Here is a 19,182-nt window from a genome sequence, read left to right as displayed (position 1 = left end):
CGAACTATTCTACGAAGTAGATTTGGGCACAGAAATGCTTAGAACATTGTCAAAGTGTTTTGTTTTGTTCTTAACTTATCTCGGACAGGGAATTGGTGCCCTTTATTTATTTCCTTCCAAAGTTCCAGCTCACTCCGGGATCAAAATGTCTTGGGCCCACCGGGTTTCCGTAGGTCCGCCCTCAGCCGTGTAAATCCAAAGGGCGCGTCCTCCGGATTGCGCCTCGACCAACCAGGAGACGAGGATGTGTTTGCTTCTGCCGCGTGTCCCTCCGCCTCTTTGCAGTCCCACCCACCCCATCGCGGGATCGCGGGTCTGTGCTTCAGTCAAAGGCAAGTTCACCGCCCTGATTCCTCCACGTCGGTTTGGGCGGTGACGCGCAGGGAGAAAATGCAGAACGGGTCGTTTAGCCGCCGCCGCCCCCTCTCCGGGCTGCGCGGGCTTGTTTACAGGCTGCAACTTCGCTTCTCTCCTCAAACCTGGACCGCAACAGGGAGGACGAAGTTCCTCCTCCTCCTTCGCCTCCGACACCGTTTCCTGCCTTTCTCCTTCTAGGACGAGGAGGCTGGAACAGAAAGTCCGTGGATGTTGGCGAGGGCGTCTGCTGCAGCTTTCCCCCCGGAGCTGGTGGCTTGTTTTCTGTCCCCTGCTGCAAAAGGGTGGAGAGAATGAGAAATATATGAAACGAGTTGGACTGCTGCACCGCAAGGTCCTGACTCCAGCTGAAGTTAATCAGGATACAGAGATCCAGTTCTCAGTGAGGCGGTAAAGCGGCCTGTGCTAGTTCAGAATGCAAGAAAGGATTAACATCATAGGGTGCAATCCAACATAAATTCTATTTAGAGGATACCCCTTAAAGTGAATGAGATTTAAATCAGTCATAACTAAGGCCACAGCTAGACCTAAGGTTTATCCCTGGATCATCAAGGGTTCGCCCCTGCCTGAGCACTGGAGTCCCTGTGTGTCACCTAGGCCACAGCTAGACCTAAGGTTTATCCTGGGATCATCCCGGGTTCGCCCCTGCCTGAGCACTGGATCCCCTGTGTGTCACCTAGGCCACAGCTAGACCTAAGGTTTATCCTGGGATCATCCAGGGTTCGCCCCTGCCTGAGCACTGGATCCCCTGTGTGCCACCTAGATGAACAGGTTTGACCCCTGGATGATCCAGGGATAAACCGTAGGTCTAGTTATGGCCTAACTTTAAATCCCATTTATTCTATTGGATCTACTGTAAGTAGGACTTTTGTTAGATTTTACCCATTGAATTTTCCTGCATACCAGACAGTTTCCAGCACATACAAAAGGAGATGTTGGGAAAGCCTTTTCCCCTGGTATGCTAGTTTTCTGTCCCTAGGGTCTGTTTATTTGGAGAAGCATGTCCAGTCATAATCCCCCATCTCCAATCTGAAGTGGTACAGTCCAGACACTGATTTGCCACCTCGGTGAGAAGGCTTTCAGCCCCATTAAAAGAGTGGGGCAAATTATCCCTTCTTTTAGCTTAAATGGGACAGAGAGTGCTTCCAGACCATGGTTCCTTGCACTAGCAATCAAAAGGCATTGCGAAGCTACTTTATCTTTTTTTTTCCTTAAGGGATTTTCTGCAGTAAGAAGAAAAGCTGGAAGAAGTGGGAAAACAGGAGGGTTAGGAGACTTACATCATCCGTTATCCTCCCCTTCCAAAATTCTGTGAATGAGGCAGGGGATAGTGTGATAAAAGCCTCTTTGGGAAGTATCCCTAAAGTGTGAAATAATTTAAAAGGTGCGTATACACAGGTATGTATTGTACAGACTCCAGACTTTGAGTGCTTCCACACAGAAGGCTCCTAACACTGCCAGTCAAAAGAAAATTTGAAGCTATTTTGTCTTTCTGTCCTTAACAAAATTTACAAGGAGAGAAAAAATCAGAAAAGGCTGTGGGAAAACACAGGAGGCCTACAAGTGGAAAATAACACCATCTGGGATGCTTCCAGATGCTCAGCTTCTAATACTACCTATCAGAAGTCATTGTGCGGCTATTCTTTCCACCTGTAATAGATTTGACTGAAAATAAATAAGACATGTCTGGAAAAACACGGAAGGGGGAGACATTGTCTGGACCCCTGTATGTTTTGAATTGATACTTGGGGAGAGTTTACATATGCACATAAAATGCACAGTTTGAGTGCACTAACACTTTTGCATAAGTATGTATTATACAAAAATACTCAACAGGAAACTGGGATCAGCATCCACTCTGGCAAGCATATATAAGGTGCCTGATGAGCTGGGGTCAATCAGAGTTCCCAGAAAGGGTGTTTAAAGCTCTTTGTGTATGTTATGACATTTTGTGTTCAGCAAGGCTGTATGTTGCCTAAATTCTAATCAGGCAGATGCAAGGAGGTGGTTTACCATGGGGATAGTTTTGATCTTCTTTATAGAAAATACGTTACTTTCTCCTTCCCTAGTAGCATTAAAAAAACACCACACCTAATAATGCCAAAATCCATATTAAGGTGATATCTTTACTGGGCCAACTAAAATATCACAAGATGGTATGCAAGTATTTAGGATTAAGATGGAATGTGGAAGGAGGTAGTTGCTGCTCCCTGTTGGAATGGGCTATATTGCAAAACTCCCAATTTATTGCAAAACTGCCCCTTCTTGGAAAAGGATATACTGCAGTGCTCTCCAGTCTTTGCATCGAGGTGGAGCATGCATGGGACGTCTACTCACTGACTGGATCCTTGAATTAATTGTAGGTAAGGCCAAAAGACATATACTTCCATGGGTACGTCTAGACATCTAGCTGAGAAGTTTTGTACTTAAGTATATCTTTGTGGTTTCATCTGTGTTGCTATCTCTTTTTGATGCACTACTGTTTGTTAATTTTAAGAAATACTGTTGTTTGCCCATATCTTGGTAGTGTGTGAGAGGGGGAAAGAATGCTATTCACAAGCCTAGATTGGGATCCCAGGTTTTCTTGGATGGGGGCTTGAACCAGAAATATATACTGTATTTCTTTGATTGTAAGATGCCATCGATTGTAAGACGCACACTAATTTCAGTACCACCAACAGAAAAAAAAATCCTAAGACACACCCGCGATTCTAAGACGCACCCCATTTTTAGAGATGTTTATATGGGGGGGAAAGTGTGTCTTAGGGTAAGAAATAGGGTAAGTAGCAAAACAATCCCTAGACCCTGAAGTTGGGTTTGGGAGCTGACCACAAGGAGGCGCTGTTGCTTCCTCCCACATTCAACTTCAAACTGTGACACTACATTCAGATTTCATAGCTGCAACATCAGACCACGTCCCTTGCTTTGCTTACCACCTAGCCTAATGAGGAGTTCAAAAGCTTGCACAGCATTTTGTGACATTTTTGTTGGTCTAATAAAGGTTGCCCTACTAAGGATTTTGGATTATTCCTACCTTATGGCCACCATGACTACTAAGGATTTTGGATTTTTCCTACCTTATGGATTTTTCCTACCTTATGGCCACCATGACTACTGTTTCTTCATAAAGCAGAATCTCTCTAAAAGTGCTTTCTCTTCATGGTGTGGAAACAGAACAAATTCACTCCTTGGCAAGCTTTAACAAAGGAACCACTGAACTTAGAACTATGAAGACTTGTTTCAATAATAACAGAGCAGATTATAGATAGTATCAAAAGGGGGCAGTTCACACATATGCCACTTGACCTCCCGTTACTTAATTACACTTAATAATTGAGAATGTGATTTGTCCCCTATTAAAAATTCTGTGGCTGAGCTGATATGATCTGTGATAGATCATTAAAACATGGAAGTTAAGTCACCACTATATGCATGTGTGGATAAGATTAAAGAAAAGAGTAGTCCACATTAGCAATTCAAAAGCAGCAAAGCATATCATAAACATGGGGAAATCAGGGATCTGTGGTTTGAGACACAATCTACCATACAAGAACATTGCTCACACTGTTCATGCAGAACTTTCCCATGGTTTATGACCATCGTTTATAGCAGAACATCTTAGGAATGCCTGTAACTTCACTTTGAGAATTGTGGGATATCTCCTTCCAAACACTCTTCCAAACACACATTTCCTATCTTCCTTTGGGTTTAACCCTTTGTCATCATCCCCAACGAAAAGAAAGGAGGTGTAACTGCACACTAGTTCCCAGAAACTGTTGCTATCCCATCCCTGTTCCTTTTGTCACCCCTGCTGTTAAAATGTGATTGTTTTATTACCATGTTCTTATTCCTTTGACCAAGGACCTGTCTAATGAAGCTTATGTTCCTCTATTTATAAGAATTTAACAGTTGTTTCAAATGCCACAAAGATTGGTGGTGGTGGTGGTGGTGGTGGTGGTACTGCCAGGCAGCAGGAGGAGGTGTACAATGAAGTGGAAATCTTCGAGGTTCCATCTGATTCTATGTGCCTAAGCTGGATCCATCACTTTGCAGTCCACAAACGGATCTCCTAGCTTGGCAAAGGTGTAGAAATGGAAACAGATACTTGTAAGAAAGTTGCATTCAGCACTGAAATCCGGCTTATTGTTGGCAGAGGTTAAGAAAAAGTCAAAATGCACTTAACACTTGTGCATAATATCATCTGTGCCCTAGTATACCCATATACAAAATGCATTTTCTAGGAAGTAAGGCACATTCATTTTAAGTGAACCAACTTGTTTCTATAAAATTATTATTATTATTATTATTATTATTGCAATTTCCTGCCTCTTTGAATTCTATTTATTCTATAAATAAATTCTATTTATTTTTTAATGGTTTTTGATGCTTTATGTGTGTATGTTCTGTGTTTTAGAATTATAAATGTTGTATTCTATTTTTTATCTTAATTTTAAAATTTCTGTAAACCGCCCAGAGAGTCCTGGCTATGTGGGCAGTATATAAGTGTAATAAATAAATAAATAAATATTTCAGCATATACATGTGCTACGATCTCAGCCTGGCCCCAATTGGACCCCAGAATTGTTGTTTTAAATGGATGCTGCTGTTTTTATACTGTTTTCATGTCTCTGGTGGTTTTTAAATTTTGTATATTTTTAATGTTTACTGTTTTTAGCTTTTGTGAACTGCCCAGAGAGCTTCGGCTGTGGGGTGGTATATAAATGTAAATAAATAAACAAACAAACATGGGCCAGAGAGGGAGCAGTTGCAGGGAACTTGCTATGCCCCTCCCTGTGGGAAAGAACATTGGCAGTCCAGCTGGCCGTTGCCTTGGGACTGGAAGGCTGAAGGGAAATACACACTGCCCCCATCTATGGGTCAGAGAACCAAGGGCCACCACTGCCTCCGGAAAAATATCAGGGCAAATTGGTCAAAGGAGCTGCAGCAGCAAGGATCTGGCTTTGCAGTTCCACCACCAGAAAGAACACATTGTAGGTAAGAACTAGTGCCTGGATTTGCCTTTTTCCTCTTCCCTTCCAATGTCTTTTCCTTTTGTCTGGTGTCTTAGATTTTAAACCTTAGAGCAGAGGCTGTCATTATTAACCTTTGTAAACAGCGGGAGGAGCATTTTTTTGCAGAAGAAGAGGTCTGAAAATGCTTCAAATAATAAACCAATGAAATATGAGGTACAACTTACACTTAGAAGCAAATATTTTAAGATAGGGCCAAATTAACCAATCAATATGGCTCTGAGCATCCCCTAAGGTGCTATGCATAGACAGAATAAATTGAAATAAAAATAGGTATCATACGAACTTTCTTTTTATCATTCTGTTACATTGTTTTAAATATTGAAAGTATTCAGAACTCACACATTCGGAGAAATAGTTTGTAGCCTATCATAACCAAAGGAAAGATCGCAGATTTACAGATTTTTCCATGTCTGTCTTAAAAGGGTTGGGTGTGTTTTCTCATGTCTTTGCTCTCCTCCCATTCTTTTCGATGGAGTTTATGCAGGAGAATTTCCCCGTGTGCTTAAACGTGGGCCTTCCCAAATCACTTATAAAGTGGGGTGGATTCCTAGTTTTAGATCAAAAGGGTTACCTGGTGAAGAGCTGAACCCTCCCAATTATAGCCCCATAGCCTCTTTCGCCAAGTGGGGTTTTTTTACTTCCGGTTTGGGAGTGAAAGTGGATGGGGGAAATCAAGGGGGGAGAGAAGTTTGCGAAGAGTTATGCAGAAGAGGCAGGAGTTCTTTTTGCTCTAACCATCCATCCCCCACCCCATATGTGATTGGGGGCAAAGCAGGGTTTAAACAAACTGGTCTCTCCCTTGCCAAACTATAGAAATTGCCTTGCCTGGTAAGGATTCAGTTATCTTGCAGCTCAGATAGATAAACAGACTTTGGCTTCACTGAGTGTCTCCCACCAGCGTTTAAAAAGGAATCTAGTGGGGTGTCGATCCAGCACACATTTACCGGCAGTAAAGAAACTAGGCTTATTAGAAGTACTGAAATATTCGCCCAATGCACCCACAGAAACGACCGGGCAAGAAACTTTGCAAGGAAACCATCTGTCGAGGACCAAAAATGTGCAAAAGGCTATGTGCTGTGATACCAAACTTTTTTTTAATTTTTTTTAAAAAAATCTCGAATCATACAAGGATCTAGGTGGTCGCATCCCTGAAGTATCTGTCCTTAACCCCAGCCACTCCAAATAGCATTAGGTATCTGGTTAAAGACCAGCTCTGTTAAAAGGACCACCTCTGGTCCTCGCTATCATGTTCAACCATAACACCACAGTCATAAATTCACAAATTTCAGTAGCACTGACAAGTTATGCTTACGTTCCCAGCCTGACACTGAATAATCGGGGGGAGGGGGGAGAGAGAGAAAAGAAGCGCCAGTTTCCACTGTAAAGTACTTTGTTTTTGTTTTGTATTAGGTTCTTCTAAGGCTTAAATTCTTGCTTTAGGGCGGGGGAGGGGGAGAAAAGGGAGACTGGCTACACTTCCTTCAAAATAGATGCTCCCCACTAATTTGCGAAACCAGATGGATTCAAAAGATCATGAGAACCTGACAATTAAGGTGCCATAAAATATATTGAATTTAAAGTGAATGTACATGTCAAAGACAACAATGAAACACTAACTAGGGAGTAATTTCCAGTGAAATCATGCATTTAACAGATTTTTAAAAAATCATAAATTATCGCATTGATACTAAATTAAACAAATTATTGGGGGGCATTGTCACCATTAATAAGTCACAATCTTTATTCCACATAGAAACTGAGTAATCCACCTCCATCCAAATCAACAGCCATTTGGTCATTGGTTTCAATTAATGTAAACTGGACCCACTGATTCTGACTCAGCTGTTCCGGAAATTTCATTCTGGAAAAGCTGACAGAATTATTTAAAATCCAATGCTAATAATCTCTACTTGAAAATAAGTCCCCAAGTGTGATTTACTAGTCAGTATGCAGAGAGAACTATTCTTTACATAAGAACACGCCATAAAATAGATTGGGGTGGGAGAGACAGCAGCCATAAACGAATGAAAGGAAAGGAAACTATAAAATGTAAAATAGATTACTGTATGAGTATACTTTAAAATCAAGTCATGCAGTTAATGTATAATTTATAATTAACTCATACATTTAAGGAAGACAGCACTCACTGTTTATCTAAGAGAGGAAGAGGGAGGGAAATGACTGGGCTGACTAAAACCATGCCTTTTATAGCTTCATGCAATGCCTTCTTGCTTGCTCCAGAGAATGGACTTGTTCCCTTCAAGATTTATGGTGAATTAGTTCCATAAAAAATGATTATCTATGGAAATGAAATTATTATTTTTCTCAAATCAAATTAATCTCTGTCACTTCTCCATGTGCAAGTCTGTGCACGGGCCCCATGGTGTATTCCTGACCCATTTATTTTCTGTTCCACTGGCTGAAAGAAAAATATGCGAACGGTTGCTACTTTTACTCAAGGAAGGTCTTCGTTTTAAAGAATTACTAGAAGCCGGAAGCTTTCCCTGGAACTGCTCTTTTTAGTTTGCAATAAACTGAAACTTAAAGTGGGAGGAGACAAAAAGAAATACATTTTTTTAATTAAAAGGTTTTTTTCAAATTCTTTCTTCCTTCTGTTTGGTTGCTCATTTGCTCATCTACACCAAGCAGGATATTCCACTATGAAAGCGGTATGAAAGTGGTATATAAAAGGCAGGAGCCACACTACTGCTTTATAGTGATATTGAAATGCACTGCAGGATCTACGCTACTGCTTTATAGTGGTACTGAAGTGCACTGACAACTGTTGGAGCCCATGACACATCTACACCAAGCAGGATATAACCCTATGAAAGCAATATATGGTATGTGTCAATGGGCCCCAACAGTTGTCAGTGCACTTCAATACTGCTATAAAGCAGAAGTGTGGCTCCTGCCTTTTCATACCACTTCCATAGTGGAATATCCTGCTTGGTGTAGATGAGCCCTGGATGTGAAAAAAAATTAAATTATGATATGAAACATGGGGGTGTCTCATTTATTGGATTTTGTTGTTTCCTGGTGTCTTTTTGCCATCTGAGGACAACACCCCCAGTCAAAGTGCATAGGACCCCAAACAAACCATGTTAGTGGTTAGTTTGGCACCTGAGGGAGAAATTCTCACAAGCGATTCTCCATGGAATAACAATACAACATTCTAAATTGTTAAATAACAATTTTCTGCTCTTTCATGATCCTCCTCCTGTAGCTGGATCCACCAAATCACCTGCAAGGGGCAGCCACCTCACTCTGCCTAGTGGTAAGCCAACATTGTCTTTAAATCAAAACACCCAAAGTTAAGCAATTTTTGTCTATGATCCTAAACTATCACACTTTTTCCTAGGAAGTAAATCTCATTGAACTCAGTGGGGCTTAGTTCTCAGTAAGCTCGTGCCACACAGCTCAGTCATTACAAGGGGGAGAGAATGAGTACTGCGAGTGCTTAACTTTGACTGGATCATGCCCTAAGATAGCATCGTTTAATGTGCTGTTACAAAAGTTCCAACAGGACAAAGCGTCGGATCCCAGGCCAATCCTTCCTCAGCAATACTTCTTTCCTCAGACACTTATCACCACCTTCCTTTTTAAAAAACTTTTTTTAAACTTTTAAGGCCATTTCCACACGCGCAGCGCATGACGTAGCATTTCACAGTATCTTCAATCATTGTCAATTATTGCACCGGGCTAAATGACGCCCACTTCGATCTAATACTCCAAAAGGGACCACACACAGTTAGAGGCTGCGTACAATGGATTAGAAAGAAAATAAAAGGTACAGCCATAGAAAAGGCGGAGGAGTCGTTTTGTACAGGGGGGAAATGGAAGGGGAAAGAAAATATTTTGGCAGGATGGGGTTTCTGTTCCCACCCGGAAAGCACCCGCGATGATTTAACTCCTATGGATGCCTGAATGGTGACAGCAGTCTGAAGCAGACTGAAGAGTGCTTCTCGCTCCGGAGAGGACAGCAGTGACGGACAGGAAACCTGGGGGCGGGGGTCGACTTTTTTCGTCCTTCCACGTGACCCAGCCTTGTGTCTAATCACATTTCATAGTGATGTAGGGAAAGTGACATGGACTAAACTCTCGCCTCCCCCGAACCCATCAGAAGGTGCAGACGATTTTCTTCGAAGTGCATCCTCTCCAGATAAACTGAAAGTGCGAGCTCTCAGGCCACAGCTGGACCTAAGGTCTCTCCTGGGATCCTCCAGGCTTCGCCCCTGCCTGAGCCCTGGATCCCCTGTGTGTCACCTAGATGAACAGGCTTGACCCCTGGACGATCCAGGGATAAACCTGAGGTCTAGCTATGGCCTCAGTAGCACAGTTTAATTCGTCAGCCCGTTCCCCACCACCACCCCTCCAAGAAAGAGCTTAAATGACAGTCCCTTAATCATCTTTCAATATTTTTTGAGCTCTTGACAGGACAACATATTCCAGCTACATAGAAGGTGTGTGTGCATCATTTGGAAAAGTCGATAGGAAAGGAGAGGACCAGGTGCGATGGCCAGACGAGGAATGGATCCGCGTCCACCCTCCTCTGTAGCAGCCCAACTACATAAGAGGAGCATATTCCGATTAGAACCGAGACGCATGCAGCCCAATGTGACTCGGAAGGCAAATCCCTCTTGTTTCCAATGGGGTTTGCTACCAGGTGAGTTGGGGATAGGAGTTGCACTTCCAGCAGCGGCTGGATGCCACCTGCCCGCTCTGCTGCCTTTCCCCCCCCCCCACCCCGTGGCCCGTCCTTCGCCTTTCCTTACCTTCTCGGGAGGGGTGCTTGAAGGCCAGGGCGGGCGCCAGCTCTCCGCCATGAACAGCCATGCCGGGCCCATGGTGATGCGCCAAGGGGCTGCCTTGCGTCTGCCAGTGATGATGAGCCGGACTTAGGTAGCCTCCGCCCGGCCCGCTGTAGACCCCGGGCTGGTTGGAGGATGGGTAAGCGCACGGGGACAGGAAGGTACTCACAGCCGAGAGCCCAGGGGGCGGCTGCAAACCAGAGAAAGCCAGAGCGAGAACATCAGCTGGTGGGAAGGCAGGGGGCAACCAGGGAGAGAGACCGTCCACTCCCGGTCCAGATGTGCATATAAGGACTGTGCTGGAAATGGACTTTGCATGGGCTTCCCTTCCAAGTAGGGGGTTGCAGCTGATGGGGAACTAGCACACACGCAAGGAGCTCTGGGGTCCCTGAAAAAAATACTACTACCAGCTGTTCAAAGACGTGTAGTGCAGGATCTACACTACTGCTTTAAAACAGTTTATAACCGTAGTGACAACTGTTGGGGCCCAGGACACACTCCTTGTACAGTTTTCAAAACGTTTTCAAAGTGTCATAGCCTGCTTGGTGTAGATTTAGCCCTAGGTCTGGTGAAATTGATACTAAATGTATAAACAGGCAACTTTTTTTAAAAAAAGGTTTTGGTTTTTCTTTAATAATTTCCCCCCAAAATGAAGTTTTTCATTAAGTTGACTAGAACCTGAGCTAAACATACGAAAAGTTCTGTGCACCTGGAGCAAAAAGGTAAAATAAAAACCACCATCTTAAGCGAAGGAAGGCTTTGTGAAATTAACAAATTCCAAAGAGCGGTTAGCTCTTTCCCCCCACCCCGCCCCGGCCCGCCCCCAGCCATTCCATTTCTATTCCATTCCCCTGATCCCTTGGTTTATGTATGTGTCCTTTGGATATAGGATCAGATGGTTTTTAGGACCTCCTTCCAATGCCGGTCTGCAGCAGTTTCGAACAGATATTTCTCCCAGATCCACCGTCTTGTAGAGCCCTGCCTATTACCTCTCTGCTCTCTCCCTTTACGCCGGTAAACACGGCATCAGGTGGGATGATTTATTTATTTATTTATTACATTTTTACACCGCCCAATAGCCGAAGCTCTCTGGGCGGTTCACAAAAATTAAAACCATTAAGAACATGATCTTTATGGAGGCACTGTGGGCCTTCTCCTTCGCCCAGCCTGCCTGCCTGCCTCCCACCCCGGCCCAGACGCAGCCCTGCTGCCTCCTTCCCGACTGGCCGTGCTATGTTACCTGGGGGTATTTAATGTCAGCTTCCGCTGCCGATTTGTCAAGCGCGTTGACACCTTGCCCGGCAGCAGGGAAGGTGGTTCTGTTCACACTCGGCCAGTCTTCTAGTTTGTGTGGGTAGGCAGAGCCATCTGTCCCAGCCAGAGCTCCTAGGATGAGAAAGATCGGGGGCAAACGTTAGCAGCCAGGACACAGGAGCAATTCCCTAGCCGGGCTGGCTCAGGAAAACCTCCTCAGAAACCCTCGCCTCCACCGTGACTCGTCAGTCATCTTTCCGGAGCTCCGCTGAAAGCCCCAAATGGCCTCTCCCGGGATCAGTAAAAAAGCTGCCTCTGGGCTTCAAAGGGCACTGGGTGGCCCTTAGGTCAAAGGTAGATTGATGTGGGTTTCAAGGGAGGCAAAAAAAAAGGGACGTCCAGAGAAACACTGAGTGGGGGGGGGAAGGAGGAGGAGGAGGAGGAGAAGAAGAAGAAGAAGAAGAAGAAGAAGAAGAAGAAGAAGAAGAAGAAGAAGAAGAAGAAGAAGAAGAAGAAGAAGAAGAAGAAGAAGAAGAAGAAGAAGAAGAAGAAGAAGAAGAAGAAGAAGAAGAAGAAGAGCAGCCGGCGGACGCTGCCCCAGAGATCCCAATGGCCGTTTGCTCCATTTCTAAACGGTTCCTATGCCTGTAAAGGATTTATTATTCGCTCCTGCTGCAGCGCAACAGCCTCGTAAAAGCGGCTAACGATAAACGCAATCCAGATTTATTTACGAAACGCTCCTTCACAGCCTGCCCGCTCCAGACTCTGTTTGGGTGGGAAGCGCTTCAGCAAGAAATATGGGCGAGGTGGGGAGTGGGGACTTGAGCTCTCCGAAGACACGGGTGGGGTCACGGATGTTTTACAGCCAAACTGCACATCGGATTGGATCTTCTATATACTCTGCTTAAAACTCGAGGTTAAAGAGGAGGTCGATATGAAGATTATATAGGCAGGGGTCTTAAATTGCAAACAGCTTTTGGCAACGTTTCAGTTGAAACATATTCTTCCACCTCCATGCCTGTTTCATTTACACGGGCCAGTATTTTGGCTCTAGAATCAGTTAGGAGGCCCTTCTCAAGGGGACGCCATTTCAAATGGGGGGGGCAGGCAACGAGAAGGGTCAATGTTCAGCAACGTACAATTGCTTACTTTTGGTTTCAAGGTTAATACTGGGGAGGTAGTTTGTTGTTTTTTAAAGCATTTGGGATTCCTTTTTGTATAGTTCATTAGTACTGTTATCGTCATAGGGAAGAAAGATCCTCCTTTTAAGTAAAAGTAAACGGATGCGTGTGTCTTTGGCATGTATTGCCTGCTGCAAAAGCCCATTGAACAGAATAATAGAGGCTTCAACCAGCGAACGGGATATGATCCATAGAGGTGCTCCTTACAATTTGGAGTCTTAAGCTAAGAAGTAGGGAAGTCTCCCCACCACCACCACCACCACCACTTTTTCATTTAAAAAAATGATATGTGTATTTTAAAGATGAACTCTTCAGTTAGGAATAGAACTATAAATCTGTGATTGGTTGGGTTTTGAAGCCACAAAGTGCAACGTTCTTTCCCCCGGAACCTCTTCAAAATTAATAGAAACTTGAAACGGGACCTAAAAGGCGGAACTCGGTTTCCTAGTAACAAAACGTAGTAGATTACCAGAGTCTAAAAATACAAGGTTCCCTATAATTTGCAGTCGCAAGGAGCCTGTGGATCGTTTGGGTCTTCAGCCCTTCTGAAATAATATAATTGTAGATCATCGGCGAGAAGAGAAAGACATGGAATCGCGATCAAGAGCGAGGTTATTTTCAATCCTTAGGCAAGTGAATATTGGAAGAGGTGGGGAAGAAAAAACCCCGGCAGATATTTGATCTTGTATAGAATAATCTCGATATGACCTTCCTTCCTTCCTTTCTTTCTTTCTTTCTTTTTCCTTACCAAAAAAGGGAGGGGGCAGTAGAAGGGCCCAGAGTTTGCGGTTGGCAATCTATCATCGCTACGAAAATATTTTCCACATTTTTTCATAAGAAGTTCAAGATGTCCGGGCCTTCTCTGCAACAACAGCCGGGGTTCTGTCTGCTGAAATCTGGCCCTCCGGGTGGTTACAGCAGCAGCTCCCAGGATGCCTCTGGGCTTCAAGCAACGAGGTGCAGCGGATACGAACATGCGGGAGGGACGGGCACGGTGGTTCCAATCCCCGCTCAGCTATGAAATCCATTTGGAGCAGGCTTGAACAAATCGCTGGCTCTTAGCATAAGCCAGGGGTGGTCAGCTTCTGTATTGGAGGTGGGGTGGGGGTGGGGGAAGGATTATTGCTTTTCTGTGCGGGGGAGGGAGAAGCCTATGTTGCCACACACTGGAGTGCCATTCAGAAAGGACCGGGGGCGGGGGAGCATCGCCTCGCATTTCAGAGCCCCCCACCCACCCATTAGTCTTAAAGAATATCCAGGTGTTCTTTATACTGAGGGACTATTGGTGATTCAATGGGTCTGTACATTCGGTGCACATGCCAAAGGCACCAATCCTTATGCTTAAAACAGAAATAACAAACAAAAGTGGCTTGTGCTGACAGGGCTGCTACTATTATTAAGAGGTACCGAAGACCTAGCATGAACGGTGCTGGCTTCTTCTGGAACACACACACACACACACACATCATGACTATGCAATCCGATCATTTCTACGCCAGTTCATAGCGGTATTGAAGTGCACTGATAACTATTGGGGCACAATCCACCTTCCATATATCGCTTTCATAGGCCCTTTCTACACCTAAGGGTTATCCCAGGAAAATGAAGGGAAAGTCCCCGCCTGCTCCTGGGATCCCCTGTGTGTCCGCATGCACAGGGATGATCCTGGGACGATCCCTGGGAAAAAGGCAGGTGTAGAAACGGCCATAGTGTTATTCCCTTCTTATTATTCCACATTATCCAGAATACCACAATAAATGGCATTATGCATCCTACGAGATATAAATGTGCCAGAGGGATATAGCATTACCATGATGGGATTGTTATATATTGACACAAGGTGTAGATCTGGCCAAGTCTCTGTCATAAAGTCCATGCAACCTGGCATAAGGGTCTTTACAGAGCACATGTCCTTTGGATGTGCTCAAGACACGTCATACAAACTTCAAAGAAATCACATTAACTAATGGGGATCTTGGATGGAGGGAGAGCATTTCCTTTCCCCTATAAGTAAATCTGTGTGTATATTTTCTGTTGTTGTTGTCGTTTTCCAGGTTTGGTGAGGTTTTGGGGAGCCAGGTAAAATTGCTCCATAAAGCGCACCTGGTTTCCAGGACCTCCAGCTGTCTATCTCAAGTCTAAACTGTCTCGGGGGTCTTCGGGAGGATCCACAGGACAAGAACGGCCAGGCATTTTGTATCCTAACCAGAATTTCAGGAATGAAAGCAACAACAGTAGCAGTACTATCCCATTTTTATAGTCCCTTTGCATATTGCTTCTTGAGTTATATATCTTTGTTCCTGATTTAATTACACACTCAGGCCATAGCTAGACCTAAGGTTTCTCCCTGGATCGTCCAGGGGTCAAACCTGTTCATCTAGGTGACACACAGGGGATCCAGTGCTCAGGCAGGGGTGAACCCTGGATGGTCCCAGGATAAACCTTAGGTCTAGCTGTAGCCCCAGAGAGAGACAGAGACAGCAAAAGCAAGGAAATAACATAATCATAGTTTGTTTTTTAAAAAAAATCACGATGGGGAAACGGTGTTTGTTTGGAGTTTGCCCCTCTTTCTTTCGCCTTCTCCCCACCTCAGTGAAATAGCTCGTGTCCATGAGACTCCTGCACAACTGCTTCGTCGTTTGAAGCAAAGGTTAAATCCCCTAAACGTAACTGAAGAAATATTTCCCCCCTATTCCCTGCTCTGCGTCATATCTGATGTTGTAAGGTCTAGGGCCGTGCAAACAGCAGCAGCAGCAGCAGCAGCAACAGCCGCGGCCCTACTTCGGCCCCGACGTCCCGGCCGCCGCGCGGGGGTCGCCCCTGGCCAGGCTGCCCGGGCTGCAGCCTTCCCTCTTCCCCGGGCCGAGGCGGCGTCCACTCACCGCTTTGTTCCATGAAGGTGCGGATGCCCAGGATGTTGCTGACCGAGTGCGCCGAGGGCCAAGAGCGCGGCAGGCTGACGTGGGCGGCGGAGACCGCGGCTCCGGGGTGGCTGCCCATCTTGGTGCTGGCGGCGGCGGCGGCGGCGGACACCGCGCCCGGGTAGGGGTACTGGTAGATGTGGTTGTAGGGCAGGGCGGGCGGCGGGCCGGGCTGCTTGCCGCCGCCGCCGCCTTCGTAGGGGCCCCCGCCCCCGCCGCCGCCGCCGCCGCCGGGCTGCGAGAGGCTGCCGATCTTGTTCCTCAGGATCCGGCTGATGGAGCTGACGGAGGGCACGTTGTACTTGTCGCAGACTCCGTCGGCCAGCAGCCGGTCGCGGATCTCCCAGGCGAAGATGCCCGGGTCGCCCTGCTTGTAGTCGCGGATGTGCTTGACCACGTTGGGGGTGGTGACGCGGGGCTTGCTGCCGCCGATGGCGCCGGGCAGGATGGAGCCGGTCTCGTGGTAGCGCGCCAGGATCTTGCTCACGCAGCCGTGGGAGACGCGCAGCTGCCGGCTGATGTCGCAGGGCCGGATGCCCAGCTGGGCCAGCTCCACGATGCGCAGCCGGACGGCGTTGGGCAGCGGGCGGCCGTTGACGAAGACGCCGCCCAGCTGGTTCACCTCGCCGTACGTTTGCTCTGCAAGCAACCGGGGGGGGGAGGAGGGGAGACAGGGGCGGGGGCTGGCTCAGACCTCGCCGTCGGTCGCGGCAGGAGAAGGAGGAAACGCCGCAGCCCGCCAGCCGGGCAGGCCCTCCACCCCCACCACCCCGCGCACCCACTCCTTTTGCTGCTAGCTTTAATCTGCGCCCATCCACCAAGGCGGATTCGTGGACCATGAGGATTTGGAAACACCCCCCCCCCTCTACGACCGGATTAAAAGAGGCCGGGGAAATGCAGCTATTTTACAACTGACTGGTCTCAGCCTGAGACTCGAAGAGTGTCTGACACCCATTTGGGTGCACCTAACAGAACCCCCTGCCACAAGATGCAAGGGACCATGAATCCCAGAGATTCACGGGCGATCAGTCTAATCCACCACCGTGGACCAGAATCGCTCAATAGAACCTCCACGCCTAGTGGCAGTGAACCGTAGAGGTACCAGATGCAGAGGGACAAGCGAGCTTTCCCAGAGACACCTGCTGACCCCTGTTGGAAACAGACTGCTGGGCTCGACCGGCCTCTTTCGTTTTCGGCGTCTTCCCAGGACCGCCGCGGCAGGCAGGGAAGGCGCCAGCGCCCCCGCGACACTGCACGGAACCGAAACGGCCCGGGCGGAAAGCCGCTCCGGGAGGAAGATCCTGCCCGTTTCCCTCCCTGGGGCCCCGCCGGGGAGCCGGACCGTCGCGGGCGGCCTCCGGGGCCCAGGGCGGCCTACGGCGACGGAAGCGCTGCCTCGCTGTCCCAGCGTCCCTCCTGTTGCTCGCCCCGTCCCCCTCCGCCCCCCCCCGCTGCCGGGTCCCCGCCGCCGGCCCGGCCCGCTGCTTACCCATGGCCCCTAGGAGAGGCGCCCGCCGCTGGCCGCGCTGGGGAGAAGGGCCGCGCGCCCTCCCTTGGCGAGCGGCTTGGCCGGCCGCGCCGGGGCCCTGGGCGCGCCGGCGGCGGCTGGCGAGCTTGGAGCGAAGGCCCGGCAGCCCGCAGACCTCCGAGGAGGGCTCCGCATCCGACTGGCGGAGGAGGCGCAGGGGGCCGGGAGACTCAAGCCGCCGCCGCCGCCCCGCTCGCGGCTCCCCTTGACGCGTCTCCCACGTCAAGCTGCAGGCTCCCGCTGGAGGTGCCGGCAGGGCTTCGGCCGCTCATTGGCTCCCGTCGGGGGCGCCTGCCGGCCCGCCGGCCCCGGGAAGGAGGCGCAGCGAGGTGCAGCGGGCAGGGCTTGGCGCGGTTCCGCCCCGGCTGCCGCGCCCCCCTCTCTCCCCGCCCTCCCGCGAAGGCCAGCCCGGACAGACCCCCAGCCTTTAAGCGCCCCGAGTTCCGCCGAAGCCCCCGCCTCTCGCCCCCCGCCTCCCTTTCCCCACCTCAAATGGAAAATACTCTGCGCCAGTGGGGGGAGGGGGGCTCTCCCCCTCCCCCATTTCAGCGCCCATCTCTTCTCCCAAGCAGGTGATCGCTTTCTTCCGGGGTCCTGTCTCTCCAAGGGGCCCCGATCTTGGAAGAGAAAGCTGGGTTTGAGCGCCCTAGTGTTGACCACCTGGGCCTCTGGCGGTCCGCAGGGTGGGCGAGGGGGGTCACCTGCCGCTTGCACATCTGCCCAGCAGCTGCCAGATTCAGGAGCCGGGTCTCCAACAAGACGCAGCCCGCTCCCAGGCACGTTTACGCGGAAGTAAGGCCCCATGAGTTCAACGCAATTCCTTAGGAGTCAGCTGCAGTGAACGCCGTCGTGCATCTGACGAAGTGGGTATACATATGGTCCGCGCCAACTTATGGCGGAATGAACGTGCTGCAATAGACGAATAGAGCTACCCCCTAGGGAGGGAAAAGAAATACTTCCGAGTAAGCATACATAGGCCACAGCTAGACCTAAGGTTTCTCCTGGGATCCTCCAGGGTTCGCCCCTGCCTGAGCACTGGATCCCCTGTGTGTCACCTGGATGAACAGGTTTGACCCCTGGACGATCCAGGGATAAACCTGAGGTCTAGCTATGGCCCTAGACTCTCTGCTTGCAGGTCCTACTGGATCTGCTTCCTTCGAGGAAAGAAGCAAGCGGAGATGGGGTTGCTCGCGGGCGCAGAATTACATCTTTTCAGGACAATGCTTTCCATGTTAGCCTGTAAGCAATTCCCCATTGATTTCACTGGGAATAATTTCCCCGCTTGTCGACTGCAGCCTTATTTGGAAGGAAGCGCTGCTTGTTTCTAGCTAACATCTTACTGGTAATGGGTTTAGGACGGTTTATCAGAGGGGGGAAAGCAATTTGACAGTGGTGGGGGGTGCACTTTCAAATGAGTCCTTGCCCAGCGGAAGACCGAGAGAAATAATTAAATAATCAATACCATTCCTGGTCCCCCACCCGCACCGGCCACGTCCCTGACAGGTTAGTGGAGCAGAGCGGGGAGCCTTAAAACTGTACCTTTTAACAAATATGATCCTAACTACACTTCTAAGTTCCCCTGAAATAATATCAGATTTACTTCTAGTTAATGATCTATTGGGCTTCTTTTCTTCCCTTCCCACACTCCATAACATATATATATGCCTGCTTCCGAAAGAAAAAGCTGTCTTTTTAGTCGAGGTTTTCCTCCCCAGTGTATTGCCTGCTTTTAACATCGCAGGAGCCGTTGAAAAACTTGTCCTGATCTTCGGAAGCCAGGTTTTAAAAACCCATCTTCTTTTAGAAAATGCTACCCTTAGATTTGCTCAAAACTTGTGGGCTGGGGATTATTATTACTGCTACTATTTTAGTCCTCCGAACATAGTTTTTCCTCTTAGACCCAAAAGAAACATAAATTGCAGCCAGTCCGTCAAATCAACTGCGATTTAAAAACGTAAAGGACAGGAGAGGAACGTGCCATCTACGGAGATTTATTCGGTAATAAATCCGAATAATTGCAATGCAGATTATTTCTAAGCTAATGAGTTCATAATTGGTGTGGAAGGGAGATTTAAATAA

General features: G+C 47.9%; 1 protein-coding gene across 1 annotated transcript; it reads right to left on the bottom strand.

Moving 5' to 3' along the window:
* Positions 1-551: 551 nt before the first annotated feature.
* PAX1 (paired box 1) lies at positions 552-17,907 on the bottom strand. The gene is made up of 7 exons (XM_063129998.1): positions 17,805-17,907; positions 17,325-17,590; positions 16,723-17,242; positions 15,537-16,214; positions 11,460-11,605; positions 10,184-10,409; positions 552-649 (listed from the first exon to the last, which is right to left on the bottom strand). Exons 1-7 carry the CDS (start codon positions 17,905-17,907, stop codon positions 552-554), a joined length of 2,037 nt encoding a protein of 678 aa, XP_062986068.1.
* Between the last annotated feature and the right edge of the window lie 1,275 nt (positions 17,908-19,182).

Source organism: Elgaria multicarinata, chromosome 7, assembly GCF_023053635.1.
Source record: "Elgaria multicarinata webbii isolate HBS135686 ecotype San Diego chromosome 7, rElgMul1.1.pri, whole genome shotgun sequence".
In the NCBI taxonomy this organism is placed as follows: domain Eukaryota; kingdom Metazoa; phylum Chordata; class Lepidosauria; order Squamata; family Anguidae; genus Elgaria; species Elgaria multicarinata.
This window is presented reverse-complemented; position numbering and strand designations above follow the sequence as displayed.

Bases quoted from the DNA above. Each gene is read 5' to 3' on its own strand.
- PAX1 (XM_063129998.1), bottom strand. From the start codon at position 17,907: ATGGGGCCTTACTTCCGCGTAAACGTGCCTGGGAGCGGGCTGCGTCTT. The intron at 17,591-17,804 runs GTGACCCCCCTC...TTTCCATTTGAG, and splicing joins GGCAGATGTGCAAGCGGCAG to GTGGGGAAAGGGAGGCGGGG. The intron at 650-10,183 runs GTAAGGAAAGGC...ACCCTTTTGCAG, and splicing joins CAAGCACCCCTCCCGAGAAG to CAGGGGACAGAAAACAAGCC.